The sequence below is a fragment of the Sinocyclocheilus grahami genome, unplaced genomic scaffold (assembly GCF_001515645.1).
Source record: "Sinocyclocheilus grahami isolate Dianchi unplaced genomic scaffold, SAMN03320097.WGS_v1.1 scaffold501.1, whole genome shotgun sequence".
NCBI lineage: Eukaryota > Metazoa > Chordata > Actinopteri > Cypriniformes > Cyprinidae > Sinocyclocheilus > Sinocyclocheilus grahami.
In genome coordinates, this window is record NW_015505680.1 from 543,511 (window position 1) to 566,325 (window position 22,815).

The following is a 22,815-nucleotide window of genomic DNA, read 5'->3' on the forward strand; positions in this document are numbered from 1 at the left end:
ATGAAAATTACAGATCTCTCCATTCTTTGTAAGTGGGAAAACTTGAAAAATCGTCAGTGTATCAAATACTTATTTGCCCCACTGTATATGCGAGAGACCTCCTGATCTCCTGCACTCCTCTGTCATCAGTGGTCAGCTCTCTCTGCTGCTCCGTACTGACAGTGACGCTCTGTGAATTTGAGTATATGGGTCACTCTGACAGAACAAATGTACCACAGAAGCATCCAGGCATTAGTATTAGTGTTTGTGTATAGAGTCTCGACAACAAATAATACCAGCAACAAATCCAGGGAAATGATTTCTTGCACAAGGTGACTCACTGCAGCACTACAGAGCGAGCCGCACGGCGGGTGTCTGAAGTGGAAATACCAAGCCACATTTCACCTACTGGATACTATATAAGGGTCAATGACACATAAGGATGTCTGAGATGATGACAATAGGAAATTGAGTTTAAAACACATGTGCCATGTTCTGAGAAATATCATTTTTATATGTTTATATAAATACATAGTCTGAAAAACATTTATTGCACTTTTTATGCAAAAAAGGGTAATGTCAAGACAAAATTGGCTAAAAGTGTTAATAATTACTAATAATTACACTTGGCTAAAAGTGGTGTAACCATCAAGTAAAAAGTACTGAAGTGTTTCCCTTGTACTTGAAATACACAGGAGTGTGTACAACTCGTTTTTATCTATTTTATTATATGATCACTTTTAATTTAGTTATTTTATTTAATATTAAATATATATTTTTATAAATGTCATGAATTTTGAGTCATTAAAAGGTATTCATAAAGAGCAGGGTTATTATAGTTAACTAAAAATACAACCATTAAAATAAATAAACATTTTCATCACTTGCATTAAAAAAAGCTTACATTTTTTTAAGGTAACATCTCTCATTTTAATTTAGTTTAACTAAAATAACAAAACATTGCAGTAAAAATTTATAAAATATACATATTTTTTAAAAAAAATACAAAAAAAATAACTAAAAAGAAAATGGAAAATATAAAAACTAGTTGAAAATATGAACAGAAATGACAATAGCATCTCAATGATACTAAAATAACACTGATATAGAAGTCACTGACCTTGACAGAGTTATGAGAATCTAAATGGGCCCTTTTTTGTTTGATGGTTTTCTTGTCACATGACAACATGGCTTCCTGTATGTTGGCTTTAACACATTGACTTTGATTAGAGTAAACATAAGTTTGACGAATATTAATAATACTTTTAAAAACGTTTACATTATAACACATAATTAAATTATATTATTATATTATACTATTCTTAACATTACAATAATTATGAACAATATATTAAATGATCAAAAAATATGATCTGATATGAAAAATGACTAAAATTAAAATTATACAAAACGCATCACGTTTTGATGTATTCATTTTTTTAAAGATGTATTTTTTTTTCAGAATTTCAGACGTTTAATGAGTTACACCACTTTGACATTGCATACTTTAAGCCCCCAAAAATGTAAAAAAAAAAATATATATATATATATATATATTCAGATATTGTAAACATGTTGACCATAGAAAATGAATATTCAAGTGATCATGTCTTTGTGTGTTCAGAGTACTCGTGCATCTGTGCAACACATGCAATGCCAGTCAAGCAGAGAGAGAGAGAGAGAGAGTCAAACTCATGCATGTTTTGCAGCTGTCTCTGTCAGATGCACATATTTATTAAGCACTGCAGGACATTTGCCCTCACCTTCCTCAACAGTTTGAGCACGTCCGTCGCATCTTCTCTCTTCCGCTCCCGAAGGAGCTTCTGAATCTCTCGGACCCAGGCGACTCGTCTGACATACGGGCTGTGGTTGGCTCTCCTCAGCATCCCCGGCAGCTTATCCGACCTGAGCATCAGGGATGTAAACAAGAAGTCTCCGCTCCGATCGCTCTCTCCCGTACTGTCGAGATGTTTCCGTCGCCTCCTTGAAAAATTATCGTTGTCGAGACTGTTTTGTCGGCTGAGCCTGGAGCCCATGATCTTACTACGTTGAAATCACAAATGTTACAGTAAATAGCTACTACTCTTTTATGGCATAACCATGGCAGCCTGGATGATAACGCCCAGAGGTTTCCACATCAGTCCCAACTTGGGTAGCACGTACTCGTTCTGCTTACAGTCAAGGTCCTTTGTAAAATTCGCCCGACGACACAAGTAGTAGTTTTAGCTGCTAAATGTCAGTGTTTTGTTCTTTATCCCAGGTCTCGCACCCTTGTATTTGTGTTTGTTGTCAGTAGGACACGTCCGCCTGATGCTCTAGTTGGTATTCAGTGGATGATGGTGATGCTCTCCACAGCACTTCGTGTGGATCATTACTGAGTACTGTCCTGCCATTGGCTAACGGTGTTTCGTGTATGTGCCCCACATGCCAAGAAAGACAAATGTGTGGTGGTGAAGTCAAAACAACATTTTAATCGGATTTTAAGTAAGTTAACTGATGGTCATTTCATGAATTGATGCTGAGGATGAGGTCCTATATCAAAGAAACCATTAGGATCTTAATGCTAGACAACAGCAATTGTCAAAAAAGGTCAAATCCAGTAATGTCCAATAATCTCCTATTTCCAGAAGAGCTCAAATATTTGAACTCACATATTTTTCATGAAATTATCAAAAAACAAATGATCTAAGCTCTCTTCTCACATTTTTATAATAATAAGAAATCAACTAAATTAAGTACTTTTAAAAAACCCAAACTATGTGTTTTACCTCCATTTTCTAAGACAATATATAAATTGTTGTTAGTGACATTCGCTAGTGATGGGAGATCGAAGCTTTTCAAAACTCTGAATGAACTGCTTCGCAAAATGATTCAATGCGTGCGAAGCGTTTGAAACGCCACAGGCTGGTGGGTATGGAAGCATATAGGTAGCAAAATTCAAATGCAATATGCAATATGCAAAATGGCAATGCAATATTCAAAATGACAACGCAATATTCAAAACGGCAATGTATTTCTGTATTTAAATGTACATTTTCCATTACCCACACATGCAAAATTTGTTGCAAAAGGAAAATGAAAATTGAATTATATAATTTACATTTGCCATTTCCAACAGTAGTCTTAATATGTAAACTGAATAAAAATGTTAACGCTTTATAAGTTACAAAATGAAAATGAAAATATATAACACAAATTGATTTGATATGTATAGTATGTCCAAGCAGAAATGGTAGCAAAATGATCATTTAAATGCTATTTGTCCTAAATGCATTTAAACTAAGTTAGAACAATTAGGATTGCATTTTAATCCTGACGCCGTGGGATATTTGTAGCAAAATTCAGTGCGGCTTTGAAAATGCATTCCGAGCTGACCACGCCCACCCTCCATCAATCATTGCTTCAAGGCGGGGATTGGCGGAAGCGTGTTACGGAATGCATTTAAAAGCGTTAAAATTTGTATGCAACTTACATATTAAGACTACTGTTGGAAATGGCAAATGTAAATTATATAATTTAATTTTGTTTGTTTTTTTGCAACAAACTTTGCACGTATTGGTAATGGAAAATGTAAATTTAAATACAGAAATACATTGCCATTTTGAATATTGCGTTGCCATTTTGACTATTGCATTGCCACTTTGCATATTGCATTTTAAATTGAATTTCGCTACCTATATGCTTCCATAGGTGGGACCTGCTAATCAAAACAGTGTAAATGCACTGAAAACAGCCCAAACAAATGTAATGACACCTCTTAAAAACCAATTGCATATGTGTAAGAGGCAAAAAGTGTAGGCTAATCTATTAAATGTTATATTAAAAAATAATTAAATATCTAAATATGACGGTTCTGTAGCGTTTATTTTGTGTGTTATAGGCCAGGGCTCGGCAACCTAGTTCAATTAGAAGCAATTAAATATCATTATCCTTTTTGTATTATACACAAATATGTAGCCTTTCACAATTCATTACTTTAATTCAAATGAACCTATATAATAAAACTGTCCCAACATCGTTCAAGGGTTTACCAAATCAGCGCCATCTAGCGGCGAAACATACGAATTTTGAAACGAAGCCTTGTTTGCTGCAATCACGTGACCTGGCGAGTTTGACACAAGCTCCGAACCACTGACTAGAAACAAAAGATTCATAAATGCTTGGAAGCTTCTTGAAAGAGTGTTTCGACAGCGCCTATCACTACTAAGATGAACACCTGCTACCATTGGTAGCCTAAGTGAACACTTTCGAAGCTAACGTTAGCATGTAAAGCTGAAATGATTAAACGTATGTAATATTGACAGATATTGAACTTAAATATTGAATTTCCATATGGTAAAAATACACACGGATATGCCTATATGCGGCAAAAAGGCCCATGTGCGCTAAATCCAAATGTGTTCATTTTGTTGTTTTAGGTTAGAAGACAATGGGAAGAATTGCCATCGGACTAACCATAGCTGACAACCAGAGACACACACACACACACACACACACACACACACACACACACACACACACACACGGAAAGAGCACAGTAACTTTACAATTGTTCAATTAAAATAAACGTATTTTTCTACATACAACGTGTCTGTTGTCTTTGATTAGCCTAAAAGTAAAATAAAATGACATTCAGAGGACTTAAAGCGAAAGTCCCCTAAACGTCCCGAATGGCCTCTGCATGTCTTCGCGAACGTCCGCTCGACGTCAAGGGGACCCTACACGCTGACGTCCGAGGGACGTTCGCAGAGGCCATTTAGGGGACTTCCTGGGGACCTTTTTTTGTTAGCTGGGTACGTAGCCTACGCTTCAAACCATCAGATTCTTCGCGTAGAGGAGCAGAACCAAAGCATTTCAAGTAATTACCAAAACAACGTTCCTCTGCAAGTAACTGTCAGTTTTATGATAGTTTTATAACACTAAAGGGACAAACGTTACATATGCTGCGTCCCAATGTGCCTACTTAGAAAAAGTACACATTTTGAGTGTGTAGTAGAAGAGTAGACGAGCTTTGGGTTGACAATTGCGTCTTTACCGGACCTCTCTGTCGCATCCTTTCACTGTCAACTGGCCTGCTTTCAGTTCATTGTCATCTATCAATTACGTAATATCTGCACTATCGGTTTCCGCTTGTAGAAACTATGGCAACACACCTGGACAAAAATGCTGCTGCAGTTAAACAAAATCCATTACTGCAGTCGCGAATAAAATTAAAATGAAATGAAAAGTGTTGACTGCAGCATTAAATTTAGATCTGCTCAATGTTGGCACCATACATCTTTTTCCACGTTTTTACAGTGTTGCACGTCATAACCAATCACACACGAGTCTGCTGAGTTTATGAATGCATTGGCCAATCAGTGGTGCTTAGATGAGTCATCGCTGAAACACCGAGTTTTGTGCAGTGCGCGCTCGCTGAGTGTATTCTCTGATCATAAACAACAAAGTGCAGATGTACATATGATGTAAGTAGGAGCTTCATTCATCAAACAGTGTATAGACAGCTTTACTGATTATAAGGGGAGTTTTTTTGAGAGTGCTTAAACTCGCGCTAGACTGAAGTCAGGCATACTGTTCTTTGACAATGTAACGTTAAATGTTATTTGCTCGCTTTCTCTATATAATTTATTCAATGTTTGAATAACTTTGGAAGGTACAGGTAAAAAAAATAATTAATTCATGACATCCGTGAACATGATTCGGACATCTCTGGATGGTGAAAACGACATCTCCCATAGTTCCACTCTCCTTCATAGAGTCATCAAGCTTTGCCTTTGTTATTGTTTTGAAAATGCGACCTCTAGCGGCGAAAACTTACATATTGTGCCTTTAACGCTTTTATTTGTGTTTGTAGTTCTCAACCAAATCATTCATAAATGCTCAATGGATTGTGGGTAATATTAGCCATTAGAGTGTGCACGGATCCACACTTCAAAAATCGACCTGAATTAGACCATCCGGGACTTTTGGCATACTCTTTTCAACATACTACACTTTCCAACCCACTTATTCTAATCTCACATACTATTTAGGATGGATACTATGCACATTGGGTCGCAGGGAATGTGTAGTTTGCCAAAACTGTGTATAGTTTCCCAACCACAGGTTGTCAGGTGTGCAATAGAAAATTATCATAACTTCCCATCTCTATTATTTGAGCATGATTATCATACAATGTTAAGTGCACATGTCCTGATCATAGATAAAGCCACAATACCAACTCTGACTATGCAGTGTTTAACCATTTTTAAAAAATAAATAAATAAGCCTAAACCTTTTCTCCCTTTTTTTATATTTTAGTGCTTAGTGGTGTGCCATTAGATTGTTTTACTTATCAAAACTGTGACCCGACACAAAAAAAAGGTTGTAGCTGTATGCATTTTTAGGGGAAACATCTGAGATATAGATAGTCTCAACCTCAGACATCACGCCCACGGACCGTTGGCTGAACGTCTGATGCATATAGCACACAAAATTGGAAACACTTCAGGAGTTTCAAAGTCGTCATCTGATTGGTTGAATTCTACAGGATTTCTGGGAGATGTGTGTGTTGCGTTCTTTAACATTCCACCTGGAAACATAGATGCCGCGATTGCAAACCCCCTCATGGAAGAAGAAGGCTGTCATCTTTACAACTGTGACAATGAGTGCTTATCAGGATCAACTAAACACTGGATTTTCAAAAGTATTTGAAATATTTAGCTCCATAGAATCTTTAAAATAAGATCACATCAGTCATATGACCTAACACACCCCTAAACATGACAAACGAAACGTTGATTGATTGCTTTACCTGTCAGTCATATGGCCTCTTGGGTGGTCCTTGGCCATTCAAAGCGTCCAAGGTTCCCAGACCTTCTGCCGTCAGTCTGAAGGTCTGGCTACGCGAGACTAAGACATACTGTAGATAGCAATCCATTCTAACAAGCGAAGGAATGGTGCTGACTGTTTTCCTGATGTGCTTCCTAAACTAAATTCCACATTAGCATTGCTAGTCTAGAAAATGTCCTAGACACATCTTCGTATATATGAAGAGTCACAGGTCTTTTTCTGGTATTAAATGGCCATGACATATTTTGTTTCATTGGAGACCTTCTGATATTGTGGCCTAGACACTGCTTTAAGCCTTTGTTATTCGGCTGCTGTAAAGCTTTTCATTATCTGTCCAAATTGACATGACAGATGGAATAGACCTTAGCAATAGACCTTACTGATGTCCCCGTCTGATTCTCAGCCTTTTTCAAAATATCTGCTGAAACTCCATTTGTCTTTTATTTCCAATGTGAAGGCAAGCTTAAAAAGTAGACACAAGAAGAGTTCCTTCTGGGGTTAGTTTTCAAAAACCTGTCAGTAAGATTTTGCATATTAAATTGTTGCAGTATGATGGCATGAGTGGAATACATCAAATTTACTTAAATTAACCATAGATGCCAATAAAGAACCTTTATTTATAAGAGTGTATAAATGAGAGCTATGTTAATGTGCTGCTATGTAAATAAATTAAATAACATTCTTATATATTAATTTATGAATAATTTCATATAGCTTTGATATCCTGTAATGTTAGTGAAGTTCATTGTTGTGAAATTATTTCATATTAAGTCCAGTCTCAGCTGACCCAGTGGCTTAATGATTGTTCATTTCCAAAAATCTGGCTGTTCAAGTCGCTGCCCCCCTTAAATAACCAAACAAGACATGTACCAAAATGAAAGATAGATTATACTTTTGAAATGGGCGTTAAGAGCTGGTATCACTAACAGTGTAATTCATATAATAGCAAGATAAATAAGGGCAGAAGTGTATTTATTAACAGTTGTTTAAATAGTTTCAAACTGACTTGAACGAATGAGACATCGGAATAGGATTAATTAATCAAATAATGTGTCATGATCTGTTTGCCAAACTTAATTCTAAATCAATTCTGTGAAAGGTGAGTAGCTAACCTTCTCTCTCCCTAAAAACTACTGACACATAAATACTCATAGACATGCTCTTTATCCATTTATTCAACAATAATTGAGGTTTTATGGCATGAAGGACCTGCTGAATGACAGCATAATAAGAAATCCTGGACAGTGTGCTACATAAGGAGCTGAAGACAAAAGTTCTCTTGAACAGGTCTGATAATGCTTCAAGTGTCTTGTCCTACGCTGAAAAGTGCTGACCGGCTGTTTTTATTGTGGCAGTATTACGTAACTGTGTTCTTTGATGCTAGTTACAAGTATTGTGACTGTAAGAAGGTTCTAGAATTTTCCGTCATTGGTATTAAGTGCCAAGGAACTGAAATGATCTTTAGCATTCCTCACTCTTGAATATAGGACCTGGAGGTTTTACAAACATAAAAAATGACATTTTCAAAGTCAAGAATCTTTCTTCTGAAGTTTTTCACTCATTCAGCTGCGAGTCAACACCAACATGCTGCATCGGAGATGTTTCTTAAAAGTCTTACGTAACAGACAATGCTGACTCGCTTAACTAAACTACAGTAATAACGTCCAAAAGTCTGAGACCACCAGTGAAGATGCTTCAATGCATTTTGTTTTAGAAAAATCTTGAGTGAAAATGTTGAAATAACTTGGATAACATCCCATGAATGACTTAATACATAAATTAACAAATTTCACAATTTCAAACAATTTCTAAGTGTGTATGGGACATCTTGCTGTAACTCAAGCTGGCATGGACAGTTTGTTCAAAACTGAATGATCCATGTTATCCATCTTAATTTTAGAATGATCCAAAGAGCATCTTGTTCTTCAATAGAAAAAATAACATTTGACCTTTTGTACAATGTTACACATTTTCTTATTTGATTAGTGACCTAAAAATGCTTCCAAATCTTTCATATATTAATAGTTTCCTTTTTCCTTTGTAAAACTGTCTGAGCATTTTAAAATAAAAAAAAATCCCATATTTTCAATCTGGTCTTCACACCTTACTGTGTATTTTTATTTTAATTTTAATTTATTTTTTATTTTTTTGGTAAATGTGTAAGATTAAGGGTGGAGTGAATACTTTGTCAACAACATTGCAGTAGTTTGACCTCTGAAGCACCTAAGCTCTTAAAAACAGGGTGAGGTTTCATGTGAGTAATACCTGTCTTTACCGTCAGGACTGAAAATTTGAAAAATCATCCTGTCTTAGCCAATCACCATGTAAGGTTGAAACCAGGTTGATTTATAACCGTTGGAGTTAAATTTTAATTAGCACAGATTATATCTGTCCCCAGTCCTATCCACACTTGTCTTGATACATCCACCTATACAAGAAAAGGGGCTCTCCAGACTAAATCAACTTTGAGGTATGTCTATCTATCTATCTATCTATCTGTCTGTCTGTCTATCTGTCTATCCATGCATCCGTCTGTCCATCTAAGAGTGGTTCTATATCTATCTATCTATCTATCTATCTATCTATCTATCTATCGATCTATCTATCTATCTATCTATCTATCGATCTATCTATCTATCTATCTATCTATCGATCTATCTATCTATCTATCTATCTATCGATCTATCTATCTATCTATCTATCTATCTGTCTGTCTGTCTGTCTGTCTGTCTATATGTCTGTCTGTCTGTCTGTCTGTCTGTCTGTCTAACTGAAGTGTGAAGGGTTTTAAGATGTTGTCAGTTGCCTTAAATTACTTCTACAACAGCTGTTTTGACTGTCCTGACATAAATATAAGGAGTGGACTACAATTAGGAAATAAAATTCGGGGCTTGAATAGTGTGTGACTGTTGAATGGTTTGGATTTACACATGGATGAATCATCTCTGAACTCTGCATGCTTGGCACATTCAAGGCTGATATAAAAACAATATGTGGAGTGTCATGACATTGTAGAATGAATGCTAAACTTTATTATTAACAACTGTATATTTTAACAACTGTATATTAACAACTTTATAAGGAACAACTGTAAACAGTGATGATGATGCTGTGTAACTGTAAAGGGTGTATCCAACAGGTCCGATGAGTTGGGTGACATTTCATTGTTGTCCCCTTCTCCTAAAAAATTACCAAAGGTTTACACCCGTCCCTTCTATTCATGAACAGAAAATGTTGAAAAGGTGATGTAACTTGTATGTTTATTGGGGGGATTCTCTTTGATCAACAAATTTGCATGCTTATATACTGCTGCATGCATTTGAAACTCAGTGTTGCTATGGATACCGTTCATTGATCAACTGACAATGATGAAGTAAATTACATTGAAGTGGTGATGATAAGCATGTCATTCTACAAAATATATGTAATCATATGTGTGTAAAAAACGGCGGGCCCCACAACCACCAAAGCCTATGGGCCCAGCTCGTCTTCCTCCTCCTGTGAAAGCTCTCCGGCCGCTGCCACAACGCCAGGGCCCAAACCCTCCATCTGCTGTAGGTGAACCAAAAACAACTGATAACAGCTCTCAGTGATATGTGTCGGGTCCCCGCTATAATAGCAACAACATTCACAAATGTTTACAGAACAAGCGGGAACGCAGTGTGCCTGTAGTTTTCTCTATTTCTGTTTTATCACGTGATAAAAAGTCTAAGGCCTTCTTAAGCCGTACGGCTGACTTATCTAATCTGCGGCCTGTTATGCATCAAACTAATATTGCTGTTGAGACAAAATGCAATGCCATCAAGTTAGCATTTTTAAACATTCGATCACTAAAAAATAAATCATTTCTAATCAATGACTTAATAACCACAAACAACCTGGATTTTATGTTTCTAAATGAAACATGGCTAGAAGACAGCTGCAGTGCAACGGTCCTCAATGAAACAGCCCCTCCTAACTTCACTTTCATGAGTGTTTGCAGGACTGTTAGGAGAGGTGGAGGTGTAGCTGCTCTATTTAAAGATGTCTATCAATGCAAGCAAGTGTCATTTGGTCAGTACTTGTCTTTTGAATATCTAGGGATTGTGTTGAAAGGTGCTCCACGCATTCTGTTTATCATTATTTACAGGCCTCCAAAATACTCTCCAGCCTTTGTTGAAGAGTTCACAGAAATGCTATCAATGATTTCCTCAGAGTTTGACTGTTTTGCTATTGCAGGGGATTTTAATATTCACATAGATAATGCAGAAAACAAAACTACAAAAGAAATTATAACTGTTTTAAATACTTTTGACCTGATTCAGCATGTGCATGAACCCACACACAATCGGGGACATACTCTAGATTTACTCATCAGTAGAGGTCTAAACATTTCATCCATTGTTATTAAGGACGTAGCACTATCTGATCACTTCTGTATTTTCTTTGATATATTGATCTCTGTTACCACTGAATCTAGATCGGTCTCAGTCAGAAAGAGATGCATTAACGAAAACACTAGTGTGCTATTTATGGAGGCTATATCTTTAACACCAAGCATTTCTGCAGACTCTGTTGATCTTCTCCTTGATTCCTTTAACTCAAAAGTTAAGAATGTTATTGATGACATTGCTCCTTTGAAAGTCAGCAGGAAGACTGGCAGACAGAAATCAGCTTGGAGAAAATCAACAGCAGTTCAGAGTATGAAAAGACAATGCAGAAAAGCTGAGCGGATGTGGCGGAAGACGAAACTTGAAATACACTATAGCATATATAAAGACAGCCTTCGTACTTTCAATGTGGAACTAGGCAAAGCTAGACAGTCATTCTTCTCAAACCTTATAAACAGTAACTTAAACAACACTCGCACTCTTTTTGCTACTGTTGAGAGACTGACAAACCCCCCAAATCAGATTGCCAGTGAAATGCTCTCCGACAGCAAATGCAATGAGTTTGCTTCCTTCTTTTCTGAGAAGATCAATAATATCAGGAAGGCGATTAGCACATCCCCAAGTTATGCAGAGGTTAGACATATTCGACCACAATATCAAAAAGAAGATACTATGTCTGCTTTTGAAGAAATTGATAGCAAAATTTTGGAAGAAATAGTACAGCACCTTAAATCGTCAACATGCTATCTTGACACACTTCCCACATATTTTTTCAAAAGGGTGCTTAACTGTTTGGAAGCAGATCTCTTAGAAGTGGTGAACGCCTCACTTCTTTCTGGGACTTTTCCAAACTCCCTGAAAACTGCAGTTGTTAAACCCCTTCTGAAAAAGAGAAATCTTGATAACACCATATTGAGCAACTATAGACCAATATCAAATCTTCCTTTTATAGGAAAGATTATTGAAAAGGTAGTCTTTAATCAGCTGAACAAATACTTAAACTCAAATGGATACCTGGACAATTTTCAATCTGGTTTTCGACCGCATCACAGCACAGAGACAGCACTCATTAAGATAATAAATGATATTCGCTTAAATTCTGAATCTGGCAAAATATCAGTGCTGGTACTACTAGATCTCAGTGCTGCGTTTGATACTGTCGATCATAACATACTACTAGAGAGACTGGAAAACTTGGTTGGGCTTTCTGGCATGGTAATTAAATGGTTCAGGTCATACTTAGAAGGGAGAGGTTATTATGTGAGTATAGGAGAGCATAAGTCTAAGTGGACGTCCATGACATGCGGAGTCCCACAAGGCTCAATTCTTGCACCGCTCTTGTTTAGCCTGTATATGCTCCCACTAAGTCAAATAATGAGAAAGAACCAAATCGCCTATCACAGCTATGCAGATGATACCCAGATTTACCTAGCCTTATCTCCAAATGACTACAGCCCCATTGACTCCCTCTGCCAATGCATTGATGAAATTAACAGTTGGATGTGCGAGAACTTTCTTCAGTTAAACAAAGAAAAAACCGAAGTCATTGCATTTGGAAACAAAGATGAAGTTCTCAAGGTGAATGCATACCTTGACTCTAGGGGTCTAACAACTAAAAATCAAGTCAGGAATCTTGGTGTGATTCTGGAGACAGACCTTAGTTTCAGTAGTCATGTCAAAGCTGTAACTAAATCAGCATACTATCATCTCAAAAACATTGCAAGAATTAGAGGTTTTGTTTCCAGTCAAGACTTGGAGAAACTTGTTCATGCCTTTATCACCAGCAGGGTGGACTATTGTAATGGTCTCCTCACCGGCCTTCCCAAGAAGACCATTAGACAGCTGCAGCTCATCCAGAACACTGCTGCCAGAATTCTTACTAGAACCAGAAAATCTGAGCATATTACACCAGTCCTCAGGTCCTTACACTGGCTTCCAGTTATATTTAGGATTGATTTAAGTACTTTTACTCGTTTATAAATCACTCAATGGCCTAGGACCTAAATATATAGCAGATATGCTCACTGAATATAAACCTAACAGACCACTCAGATCATTAGGATCGAGTCAGTTAGAAATACCAAGGGTTCACACAAAACAAGGGGAATGTGCTTTTAGTTATTATGCCACCCGCGGTTGGAATCAGCTTCCAGAAGAGATCAGATGTGCTAAAACATTAGTCACATTTAAATGCAGACTCAAAACTCATCTGTTTAGCTGTGCATTTATTGAATGAGCACTGTGCGATGTCCGAACTGATTGCACTATATTATATGTATAATCGTTTTCTTAAATTCATTTTAAACCTCTTAAATCAATTTTTTTTAATAATTTTCAAAGTTTTTAAATTCCTTGTTTTATTGTTCTGATTATTGTTTTTATTTTATGTAAAGCACTTTGAATTACCATTGTGTATGAAATGTGCTATACAAATAAACTTACCTTGCCTTGCCTTGCCTTGTAATGAAAAATAATCTCATAAATGTCACTCATCATATATCAAACTATGACCTCAAATGTCTTTATCTCAACATCCTGTATTCATGTTATGTACCTATTCAGGAAAATGGTCAAGAAGTCTCTTGTTGCTGGGCTGGTGGTCTTGCTTGTGGCTGCATTGGGTTTTTTCCTGGGTGTGTATTTGGTGATTGGAAATAAGAGACTCACTGTATCCTCGGACCACTTCTACTTGAAAGCAGCCGTGGCAGCAGATGCCGGGAAGTGCTCTGAGGTTGGGAGGTAAGAGTCCAAATATATTGAGCCAAGAGTTTCCATGCTTGTCATTAAACGTCATGCACGTCAACTCACACCCAACATTCTTCATGTTTGCAGGGACATCTTAAAGCGCAATGGTTCAGCGGTTGATGCTTCCATTGCTGCTCTCTTGTGTGTTGGGCTGTTCAACGCACACAGCATGGGCATCGGAGGAGGTCTGTTCTTCACCATATACAATGCTTCAACAGGTAAAACAATTACATTTATGCATTCATTTATGCATTGAAGATGTTTACCTAAGAATCAAACTCATGACCTTGGTATTGCTTATATCATGGTCTAAAAAAACCCCGTAAAACTCAAACTTTCTGTAAGGGCACCTTGAAATTGACATATTTTTCTAGTCGGTCTGGCACTGAAGGACATGGCTTTAGGAGTTTAATATGACACAGAGGTTGTTTGCCATTCAGCAGATACTTGTCATGCAAAGTGACTTACAGTACATTAATTGAAGTGACATGACTCTGGAGCAGCCTGGCAAAAGGGCACTGTTTACTCAACATCATTGTGACCACAAATCTTGCTTCACAGAGTCATCAAATGATGTGAATAACCACAATAACAGATTCAGGAGACGCTAACAAGAGTAAATAACAAATGATGACACACAAGCCTTAGGCTACTGTCCAAGTGATTTTTAGTCTTGACAAACAACACTGAAAATTAAATGTCTAGACAATGACAAAAAATTCCATGTGTTCATCCACAGGAAAGGTGGAGACAATTGATGCCAGAGAAACCGCTCCAATGAATGCTTCAGAGGACATGTTTGGCAATAACACCCAGCTGTCACGGAAAGGTACATTACCACTCATGTAAATATCACCAAGTTCAGCCTCCATTCTATAAAATAAATAGAGCTAATCTGCCTGTGAACTAGCCTTGCTTTGTCATATAGGTCAAATTATCTGATATTTTAAAAGACTTACTGACCTTGACACAGTCATTAGAGTCTAGACTTCCTCTCTATGGCATTCTGCATGTTGGTCATATCACATGACTGATTTGGTGGACAAACACCAAACACCCTACGGGGAAGTTGTGGTCTAATGGTTAGAGAGTCGGACTAGTAAAACACAAAGGTTGTGGGTTCAAGTCTCGTACCGGCAGGGATTGTAGGTGAGGGGAGTGAATGTTCAGCACTCTCTCCCACCTTCAATACCACGACCACGACTCAATAACCTTGAGCAAACTGCTTCCTGGGCGTCGCAGCAAAAAATGGCTGCCCACTGCTCCGGGTGTGTGTTCACTGCTGTGTGTGTGCACTTTGGATGGGATAAATGCCGAGCACTAATTCTGAGTATGGGTCACCATATTTGGCCACATGTCACTTCACTAAACATTTTTTAAATATTAAAAAGCAGTGAAATCTTTTTAATATATACACTTATTATTTATCTAAAAAAATAACAAAAATGATCAAAAATACATTATAACAGTAATAATAATAATATCATGAAATATTATTACAATTTAAAATCAGTGAAAATTCAGTCAACATTTATTATTAGTGATGTTGAAAGAAGTTTTGCTGCTTTATATTTTTGTGCAAACCATATTTTCAAGATTCTTTCATGAATAGAAAGTTCAAAATAGCATAATTTATTTGAAATAGAAACCTTTTGTAACATTATAAATGTCAATTGATCAATTAAAGGGATAGTTCACCCAAAAATGAAATTTCTTTCATTAATTACTCGCCCTCATGTCGTTCCAAACCCGTAAGACCTTCATTTACTTTCAGAACACAAATTAAGATATTTTTGATGAAATCCGAGAGCTTTCTGACCCTGCATAGACAGCAACGGAACTGACACGTTCAATATCCTGAAAGGTAATAAGGACATCGTTATAATAGGCCATGTGACATCAGTGGTCCAACTGTAATGTTATGAAGCTACGAGAATACTTTTTGTGTGCAAAGAAAACAAAAATAATGGCTTTATTGAACAATTTCTTCTCTTCCGTGTCAGTCTTCGACGCGCATTCATGAGAGAACCACGACACATGCGTGAAGAAATTGTTAAATAAAGTCATTATTTTAGTTTTCTTAGTGCACAACAAGTATTCTCGTAGCTTCATAACATTACAGTTGAACCACTGATGTCACATGGACTATTTTAGCGATGTCCTTACTACCTTTCTGGGCCTTGAATGTGTCAGTTGCGTTGCTGTCTATGCAGGGTCAGAAAGCTCTCGGATTTCATCAAAAATATCTTAATTGGTGTTCCGAAGAAGATCGAAGGCCATACAGGTTTGGAAAGACATGAGGGTGAGTAATTAAAGACAGAATTTTCATTTTTGGGTGAACTATCCCTTTAAATGCATCTTTTATGAATACAATTATGAACTTTTTTCAGATTAAAAATTATTTGTAATAATTCTGTTCTTTTAATGAGCCTTTTAAATTGCATTAAAACATATTTGGAAAATATTAACAAATAGGACAGAAAATGAGCCTCACGTCATTGACCTTATTACAGTTTTGGCCATTGAATAATAACTCTACTGTGTCTTATTTGAATGGCAGGAGGGTTGTCCATTGCCATACCAGGGGAAATCCGCGGTTATGAGATGGCGCACAAAAGACATGGGAAACTTCCATGGAAGGAACTGTTTGAGCCCAGTATAGAATTGGCACGCAATGGTTTTCCAATTGGCAGGGCCTTGGCCAATGCCATTGCAAAAAACAAGGACACAATTCTGAGTGATGTGATGTTGTGGTGAGGATTTATCTTTGGGACACTATACAGAAACTGGACAGACTGTGAGAAAATCCACTTATCATAAATGAAAATAGTACATTGTGTCAAGTAACAAGTGTACCATGGTGTACTGTTGCGTAATTTGCAATTGCCTCATACTGCGTCATACATTACTAATTCCACTGATGTCAAACAAATAACTAATCTAACTCACCACACTCCAAACACTGCTTCTACTAGTAGTTTTAAAGACATCATATTGATTTTTTCCCTCTCTCTGTCTTTGCTCCAGTGAAGTGTTTTGTGACTCAGACAAAAACCTCCTGAAGGAAAATGATATCATTAGATTTCCCAAACTCGCTAACACCTATGAGAAGATAGCGGAAGAAGGGCCGGATGTTTTTTACAACGGATCTATGGCCCAGAATATAGTGGATGATATCCAGGCTGCAGGTCTTTTCATACTTGCTTGATTTGACCTTTTTCGACATGCATTGAAGGTGAGATTACCTCATTTTAATAAAATATGCAAATCATTGTGTCACTACAGGAGGGATTATAACACTTGAGGACCTAAAGGAATATAAGCCAGTGTTGAATGAGACTCCGCTTAAGTTAAATGTGGGGGAGTACACCATTAATATTCCTGATGCTCCATCCAGTGGACCTGTACTCGCTCTGATTCTCAATATAGTAGATGGTGAGTCTCATATTGTTCCTGTGTGTGTGCTTGCATCAAGGATCTCTCCCATTCATCTTAATGGCAGACCTCCAGAATTTGTTTTTTTATCCAGAAATGTCATGTGATTAACCACTTTTTGAGCATTGGGAATGACAACATATACGTATCTGATATATATGATTTGCATAATATGATTTACAAGTTCTAAGTAAAATGTATTTCAGAGAATCAATATCTTATATAGTCATTATACTTAATAGACAAGTTGAATGTACAGTACACCTGTTCTTGTTTTTACATACAGGTGCATCTCAATAAATTAGAATGTCGTGGAAAATTTGTTAAATGTGAGCCATAATCATCACAATTAAAATAACCAAAGACTTAAACTACTTCAGTCTGTGTGCATTGAATTTATTTAATACACGAGTTTCACAATTTGACTTGAATTACTGAAATAAATGAACTTTTCCACGACATTCTAATTTATTGAGATGCACCTGTACATTTTACAAAAGTGTTTACACCGACAGATGTATTTATGGATCACTATGAAAGGGCATGTTGTTCTCTGAGTTGGAAATTTTACAGGACTCAAGTACATGATTATGAAATAATCCTCCATACAACAGACACTTACTGACTCATGATTTATAGACACTATGATGTCAGAGCGCAGTCTTCATGAGTAAACCAGGGATTTGCGCAAAAGAGCTTCATTCATGAGGGCAAGCAGCATCATGTTCTGCATTAAGAAAGAATGTACATTGATCACTATTGCAAAATAAATGCAAACAAGGTAAGCAGGATAAGGGCTTGTGTCACCCTGAAGGGGTTTTCTGATAATGATCAGATTGACTGTTATGCACTCAACAAATAATGAACCAACGCTTTCCTGTAGCTTAAACAGGAATGCCTTCAATACAGTATAAGTTTCTTTGGATAAACGTGTCTGCCAAATGCATAAACATAAATTAAATATTTATTTGAGTTTATATTTTATTTACAATGGCAAAACAAGCATCTTAGCAAAAAGATGAACACTGTAATAGTATTACAACATTTTTATACTGAAGTCCTTTAAGGTAATTTTCACAGCATTCGATAAGTGAGATGCGAGATGGTGCCATTTGAGTTTATATGAAACTGGAAAAATTAGTGCACAAGACATGAATGTAGGGCCACTTTCAGTCACCCAAAAGAATGGAATGATACACAGAATTGCCATAGACTACAAAGAATTTTTGGAATTATGACTGCCGAATTCCAGTATTTAAGGGAGTTGGTTTTGCATTCCACTGCACTACTTTTCCATCATTTTTCTATGTAAATATGCACTAGAAGAATGCATCGTTCAAGGCACAATAAGTTCAACTAGGTCTCTAGTTTTTTCGTTTTGCCTTCAGACTGCCATGCATCTTGTGTTTTTAAACCTCAAAACACATTCTGTTTTGGAAAAGCAAGGTGCAAGCAGTAAAGTGTGGGGAAAAATGCAAGGCCCAGAGATGCATTTTTTTAAAAGTTGAACTTGTTTCTTGTGTGATGCTGGAAAATACACAAAATGTGAGTGCAATGGTCATTGAAAAAAATGTGTTATGTGTGAACAAAGGCTTTCTGAATTATGTAAGGCAAAATAAATATTTGAATATCCTATTATAAGTATAACAGTGATAATTAATATCAATAATTCAATTCTTGTTTTCTAGGTTACAACTTCTCAGACAGCAGTGTGTCCACAGCAGAGATGAAGACTTTGACATATCATCGTATCGTAGAGGCATTTCGTTTTGCTTATGCCAAGAGGAGTAAACTGGGAGATCCACGTTACCTCAACATCACTGATGTGAGTAATTACATTAATATGTACAACTAATTAGATTTTTTTTTCTCCTTACACAAGGAGTTTTGAGGACTAATGCAACCTGATCTCATGCAATTTAACTCAAGATCCGTGAAGTGGTTCAAAGAGTTATTTATGAATATCTGTTACATCAAACAATATTTTCCCAAGGCCTATAACTGTTCCTGTTTCATGCACCTGAGAGTTCAGTGGCCTCTTGTAAATCTATTTTCATTTATCTCCTTTCTCAGCTCATCCAAAACATGACCTCAGACTACTTTGCAGACAACATTAGGAGTAAAATCACAGATGACACTACTCACCCAGACAACTACTACGATCCGGAGTACTTTGTCCCCGATGACCACGGCACGGCTCACCTGTCAGTCATCGCAGAGGATGGGAGCGCGGTGGCAGCCACCAGCACCATCAACCTTTAGTAAGAGAAAACAGGCACTAGATCTGTGTTTCTCTGTTTATTTATTTCTTACAATATATAGTATGCTCTCATGTGTGAGTCTGGAGCCCTGAGAAAGAAAATTATGATTGTTTTTGGTGCCAAAAACCATTATAAGTTGAACCCGAGGGGGGAATGCTATATTATTGTTCTCTTCTTTTTGATCTGATTGTCTTGATCTTTCTTGTGTTTTCACAGTTTCGGCTCAAAGGTGATGTCACGCTCAACTGGCATTATCTTTAATGACGAGATGGATGATTTCAGCTCTCCTTACATTACCAATGGCTTTGGGGTTCCCCCTTCACCCAACAACTTCATTCAGCCAGGTGCCTAAAAATCTGTTATCTCTATGGACACAGGTCAGATTCAAATAACAGCATGTATTAACATACAACTTTTGTCTTTTGACAAGGTAAAAGACCTCTTTCATCAATGTGCCCCACAATAATATTTGACAAACACCACAGAGTCAAAATGGTAGTTGGGGCCTCAGGTGGGACGAAAATCACCACGGCAACTGCTCTGGTAACCACAAACACCAAAACAGCTTTTAACTATATACTCATTGGATGCATATGTCCAAATATAAAAGATAGACATGTATTTAAAAAATATTTACAAAAACATATAAACATACAGATGTTTTGTATATATGTTGTTTTAATAAAGTTGCATATACAAATAAAATATATATATTTGACATATATAGTTGCTACATATAATACTTTATAAAAACAATCATATAAGTATGCACATATATACATTTTACTAAGAGGATTTTATATATGTTATCAATTTAACCCTTCAAATTTAGCCTTTACTCCATAAAACTAACACTTGTTTGCCCATAAATAAAATGATGGTTAAGGACAAAAGTTTAGAAGCAATCACTAAATACAACAAATAGGAATATCCTGGGGTCTTTAATAAAGTATAAGAAAGGTTTTCCATTATTTTTTAAAATTCAAATTATAATTGGCCTGATATATCAAAACATGCCTTTTCACCTCTCCTTTCCCACTTCTCCCAGGTGATACTGAACTCGCTGTTCTTTAACTATGACTTGAAGAAAGCGGTTACAGAGCCTAGAGTCCACAACCAACTCAACCCCAACATGACAGTTGTGGAACAGGACTTTGAGCAGGTGGGTCTCAGGACTTGACAACTGAACTTTCTTAATTTAAGACATAATAAAACAGTTCATTAAGTAAATAAAATGACAATTATTAATATTTTTGTATTATGTGTTTCTGGCTGTTTGTGAATATGTCCACACATGCTACAGAGTGTTCTTGATGGCCTGGCTCAGAAGAATCACGTAACAGAGCTGCAGAGGACGCCAGGAGCAGTAGTTCAGGCCATTGTGCGACAAGGGGACAAACTCTGCGCCGAATCTGACCCCAGGAAAGGCGGCTATCCTGCGGGATATTGAACAGCACTCCCTCTCTCCCTTTTCAATTTTTGTGGACCTTCAGTCATTGGTGACTCAATCAAGAACCAAGAAAATCGAATATACACATTGTAAGGCAGTAGTCCAATGCACAAGGTTGCACAAAGACTCCCTGTATTTATTAACAGTTCTTTTTTCTTTTTGATGGGAAAATCTTTCATTGGTATCAACAGTGCCTAACTTTCATATTGAACGGTCTATGATAATTCCAAGCCTGTTTATTCTTTTTAAGGTGTAGAGAAAGAGAATTGATTATAAGTATGTGGCGGTCCTTTGGCCTGATTCCATTGTACGGTTGTTTTTTTGTTTGTAATGGATGTTGAGAGTGCTTCAAAATGAGCAATACAAAAAGTGCCTGTGAAAGTGACCAAGTCAGGGAAATGAGTATGTAATCAATATAGTAATAAAAATATTACAGTTTTTTTTATTTGCAAATCATGCTAATTGCATGGAATTCAGGTACTTTTAAAGAGATAGTTCTCCCAATAATCATTTACTCGCCGTCGTGTCATTCCAAACCTGCAGACTTTCATTCTTCTGTGAAAATGCAGTAACAATGAATGATGACTGAAGATTTCAAGTTTCAAAAATGATGAAAAAGCACCATAAAATGATCAGTATATGACTTGTATATACTAAATCAGTGAAATTTAATTTATGGTGTTCATTGGAAGAAACAAGTCATAATAACATAACATGAGAGTGAACTATCTCTTTAAGCTTCTATTTTTTCAAGGTAGACACACTTGAATAACGAGACACTGCTCAAATGTGTGGGAAACTATTATATTATAATCTATAAGCTGAATGTTTCATTTAAAGCAGCAATCTATTCATTTTTTAAAAAGTAAACTGTAATGATAAGATTCTTATGGTGAAGAGAAGCTATTATTGAAATCAGAGCCATTCATAAGCATGGAGAATGGCATGCACAGCATCAGATTACCTCATTGGACATGTTCGCCTCTGTATACAGCCATCCTCTCTTGAGATGACTTGGATAATGTGACATGCTGAATGATAATAACAATTGTTATTCTGTTATGAGTAAATGACTTGTGTATGTGAAACAGACCTGAGCTCCACAGCAGAAAAACATGTTCACTTCAGGTCTAAATGTGTTTAATATTTAGGACACATTAGGACTCTACAGAGCAATATGTGGTAACATTAAGAGGTGCCCAGGTCCCTCATAGATTTTCACCTAATATTAAACACAATGTGTATAGAGATATTCTTCAGAATACTTATCAGAAGTCCTGTGTTATTATCTAATGTTAGTCTCATTTTATGTTGAATTACATTTAAAGTAACAGTTCACCTAAAAATGAACTGATAATTTTGCTGATAATTTACCATCGCCCTCATGCCATCCAAGATATAGATGAGTTTGTTTGTTCATCAGACCAGATTTGAAGAAATTTAGCATTACATCACTTGCTCACCGATGGATCCTCTGCAGTGAATGGGTGCCGTCAGAATGAGAGTCCAAACAGCTGATAAAAACTTTCAACTTTTTCATTGGAGAAAGCAATATTGTGTAGAAAGACTTGTATTTTAGCCAGAAGCAACTGTTTGAAGTGAAAAATGTCTTGATGGACTGGAGTCGTGTGGATTACTTGTGGATAATTGTGATGTTTTTATCAGCTGTTTGGACTCTCATTCTGACGGCACCCATTCACTCCAGAGGATCCATTGATGAGCAAGTCAAGTAATGCTGAATTTC

The 22,815-nt window shown here is 36.6% G+C and overlaps 2 protein-coding genes across 2 annotated transcripts in view; one reads left to right on the top strand and one right to left on the bottom strand.

Moving 5' to 3' along the window:
- The window catches only part of lrrc75ba (leucine rich repeat containing 75Ba), a 37,765-nt gene extending 35,481 nt beyond the window's left edge, over positions 1-2,284 (bottom strand). Inside the window, exon 1 of the mRNA XM_016236919.1 lies at positions 1,743-2,284. Within this exon, the coding sequence (XP_016092405.1) occupies positions 1,743-2,015 (273 nt within the window). The 5' untranslated portion in view covers positions 2,016-2,284. The remainder of the gene's footprint in view (positions 1-1,742) is intronic.
- Positions 2,285-9,209: 6,925 nt separating this feature from the next.
- On the top strand, positions 9,210-22,502 carry LOC107554426 (gamma-glutamyltranspeptidase 1-like). The gene is made up of 13 exons (XM_016236920.1): positions 9,210-9,280; positions 13,743-13,919; positions 14,013-14,143; positions 14,665-14,754; positions 16,486-16,678; positions 16,953-17,113; positions 17,211-17,360; positions 19,049-19,185; positions 19,434-19,621; positions 19,838-19,965; positions 20,052-20,164; positions 20,670-20,783; positions 20,925-22,502. The coding sequence occupies exons 2-13, from the start codon at positions 13,747-13,749 to the stop codon at positions 21,069-21,071; spliced, it is 1,725 nt and encodes a 574-aa protein (XP_016092406.1). The 5' UTR covers positions 9,210-9,280; positions 13,743-13,746; the 3' UTR covers positions 21,072-22,502.
- Positions 22,503-22,815: the final 313 nt, after the last annotated feature.

What these genes read in the sequence shown, in the direction of transcription:
- LOC107554426 (XM_016236920.1), top strand. Translation starts at nt 13,747, where the DNA reads ATGGTCAAGAAGTCTCTTGTTGCTGGGCTGGTGGTCTTGCTTGTGGCT. An exon ending in ACCAGCACCATCAACCTTTA is followed by an intron (nt 19,622 to 19,837) that starts GTAAGAGAAAAC and finishes GTGTTTTCACAG; the next exon opens with TTTCGGCTCAAAGGTGATGT. An exon ending in TCACCACGGCAACTGCTCTG is followed by an intron (nt 20,165 to 20,669) that starts GTAACCACAAAC and finishes CACTTCTCCCAG; the next exon opens with GTGATACTGAACTCGCTGTT.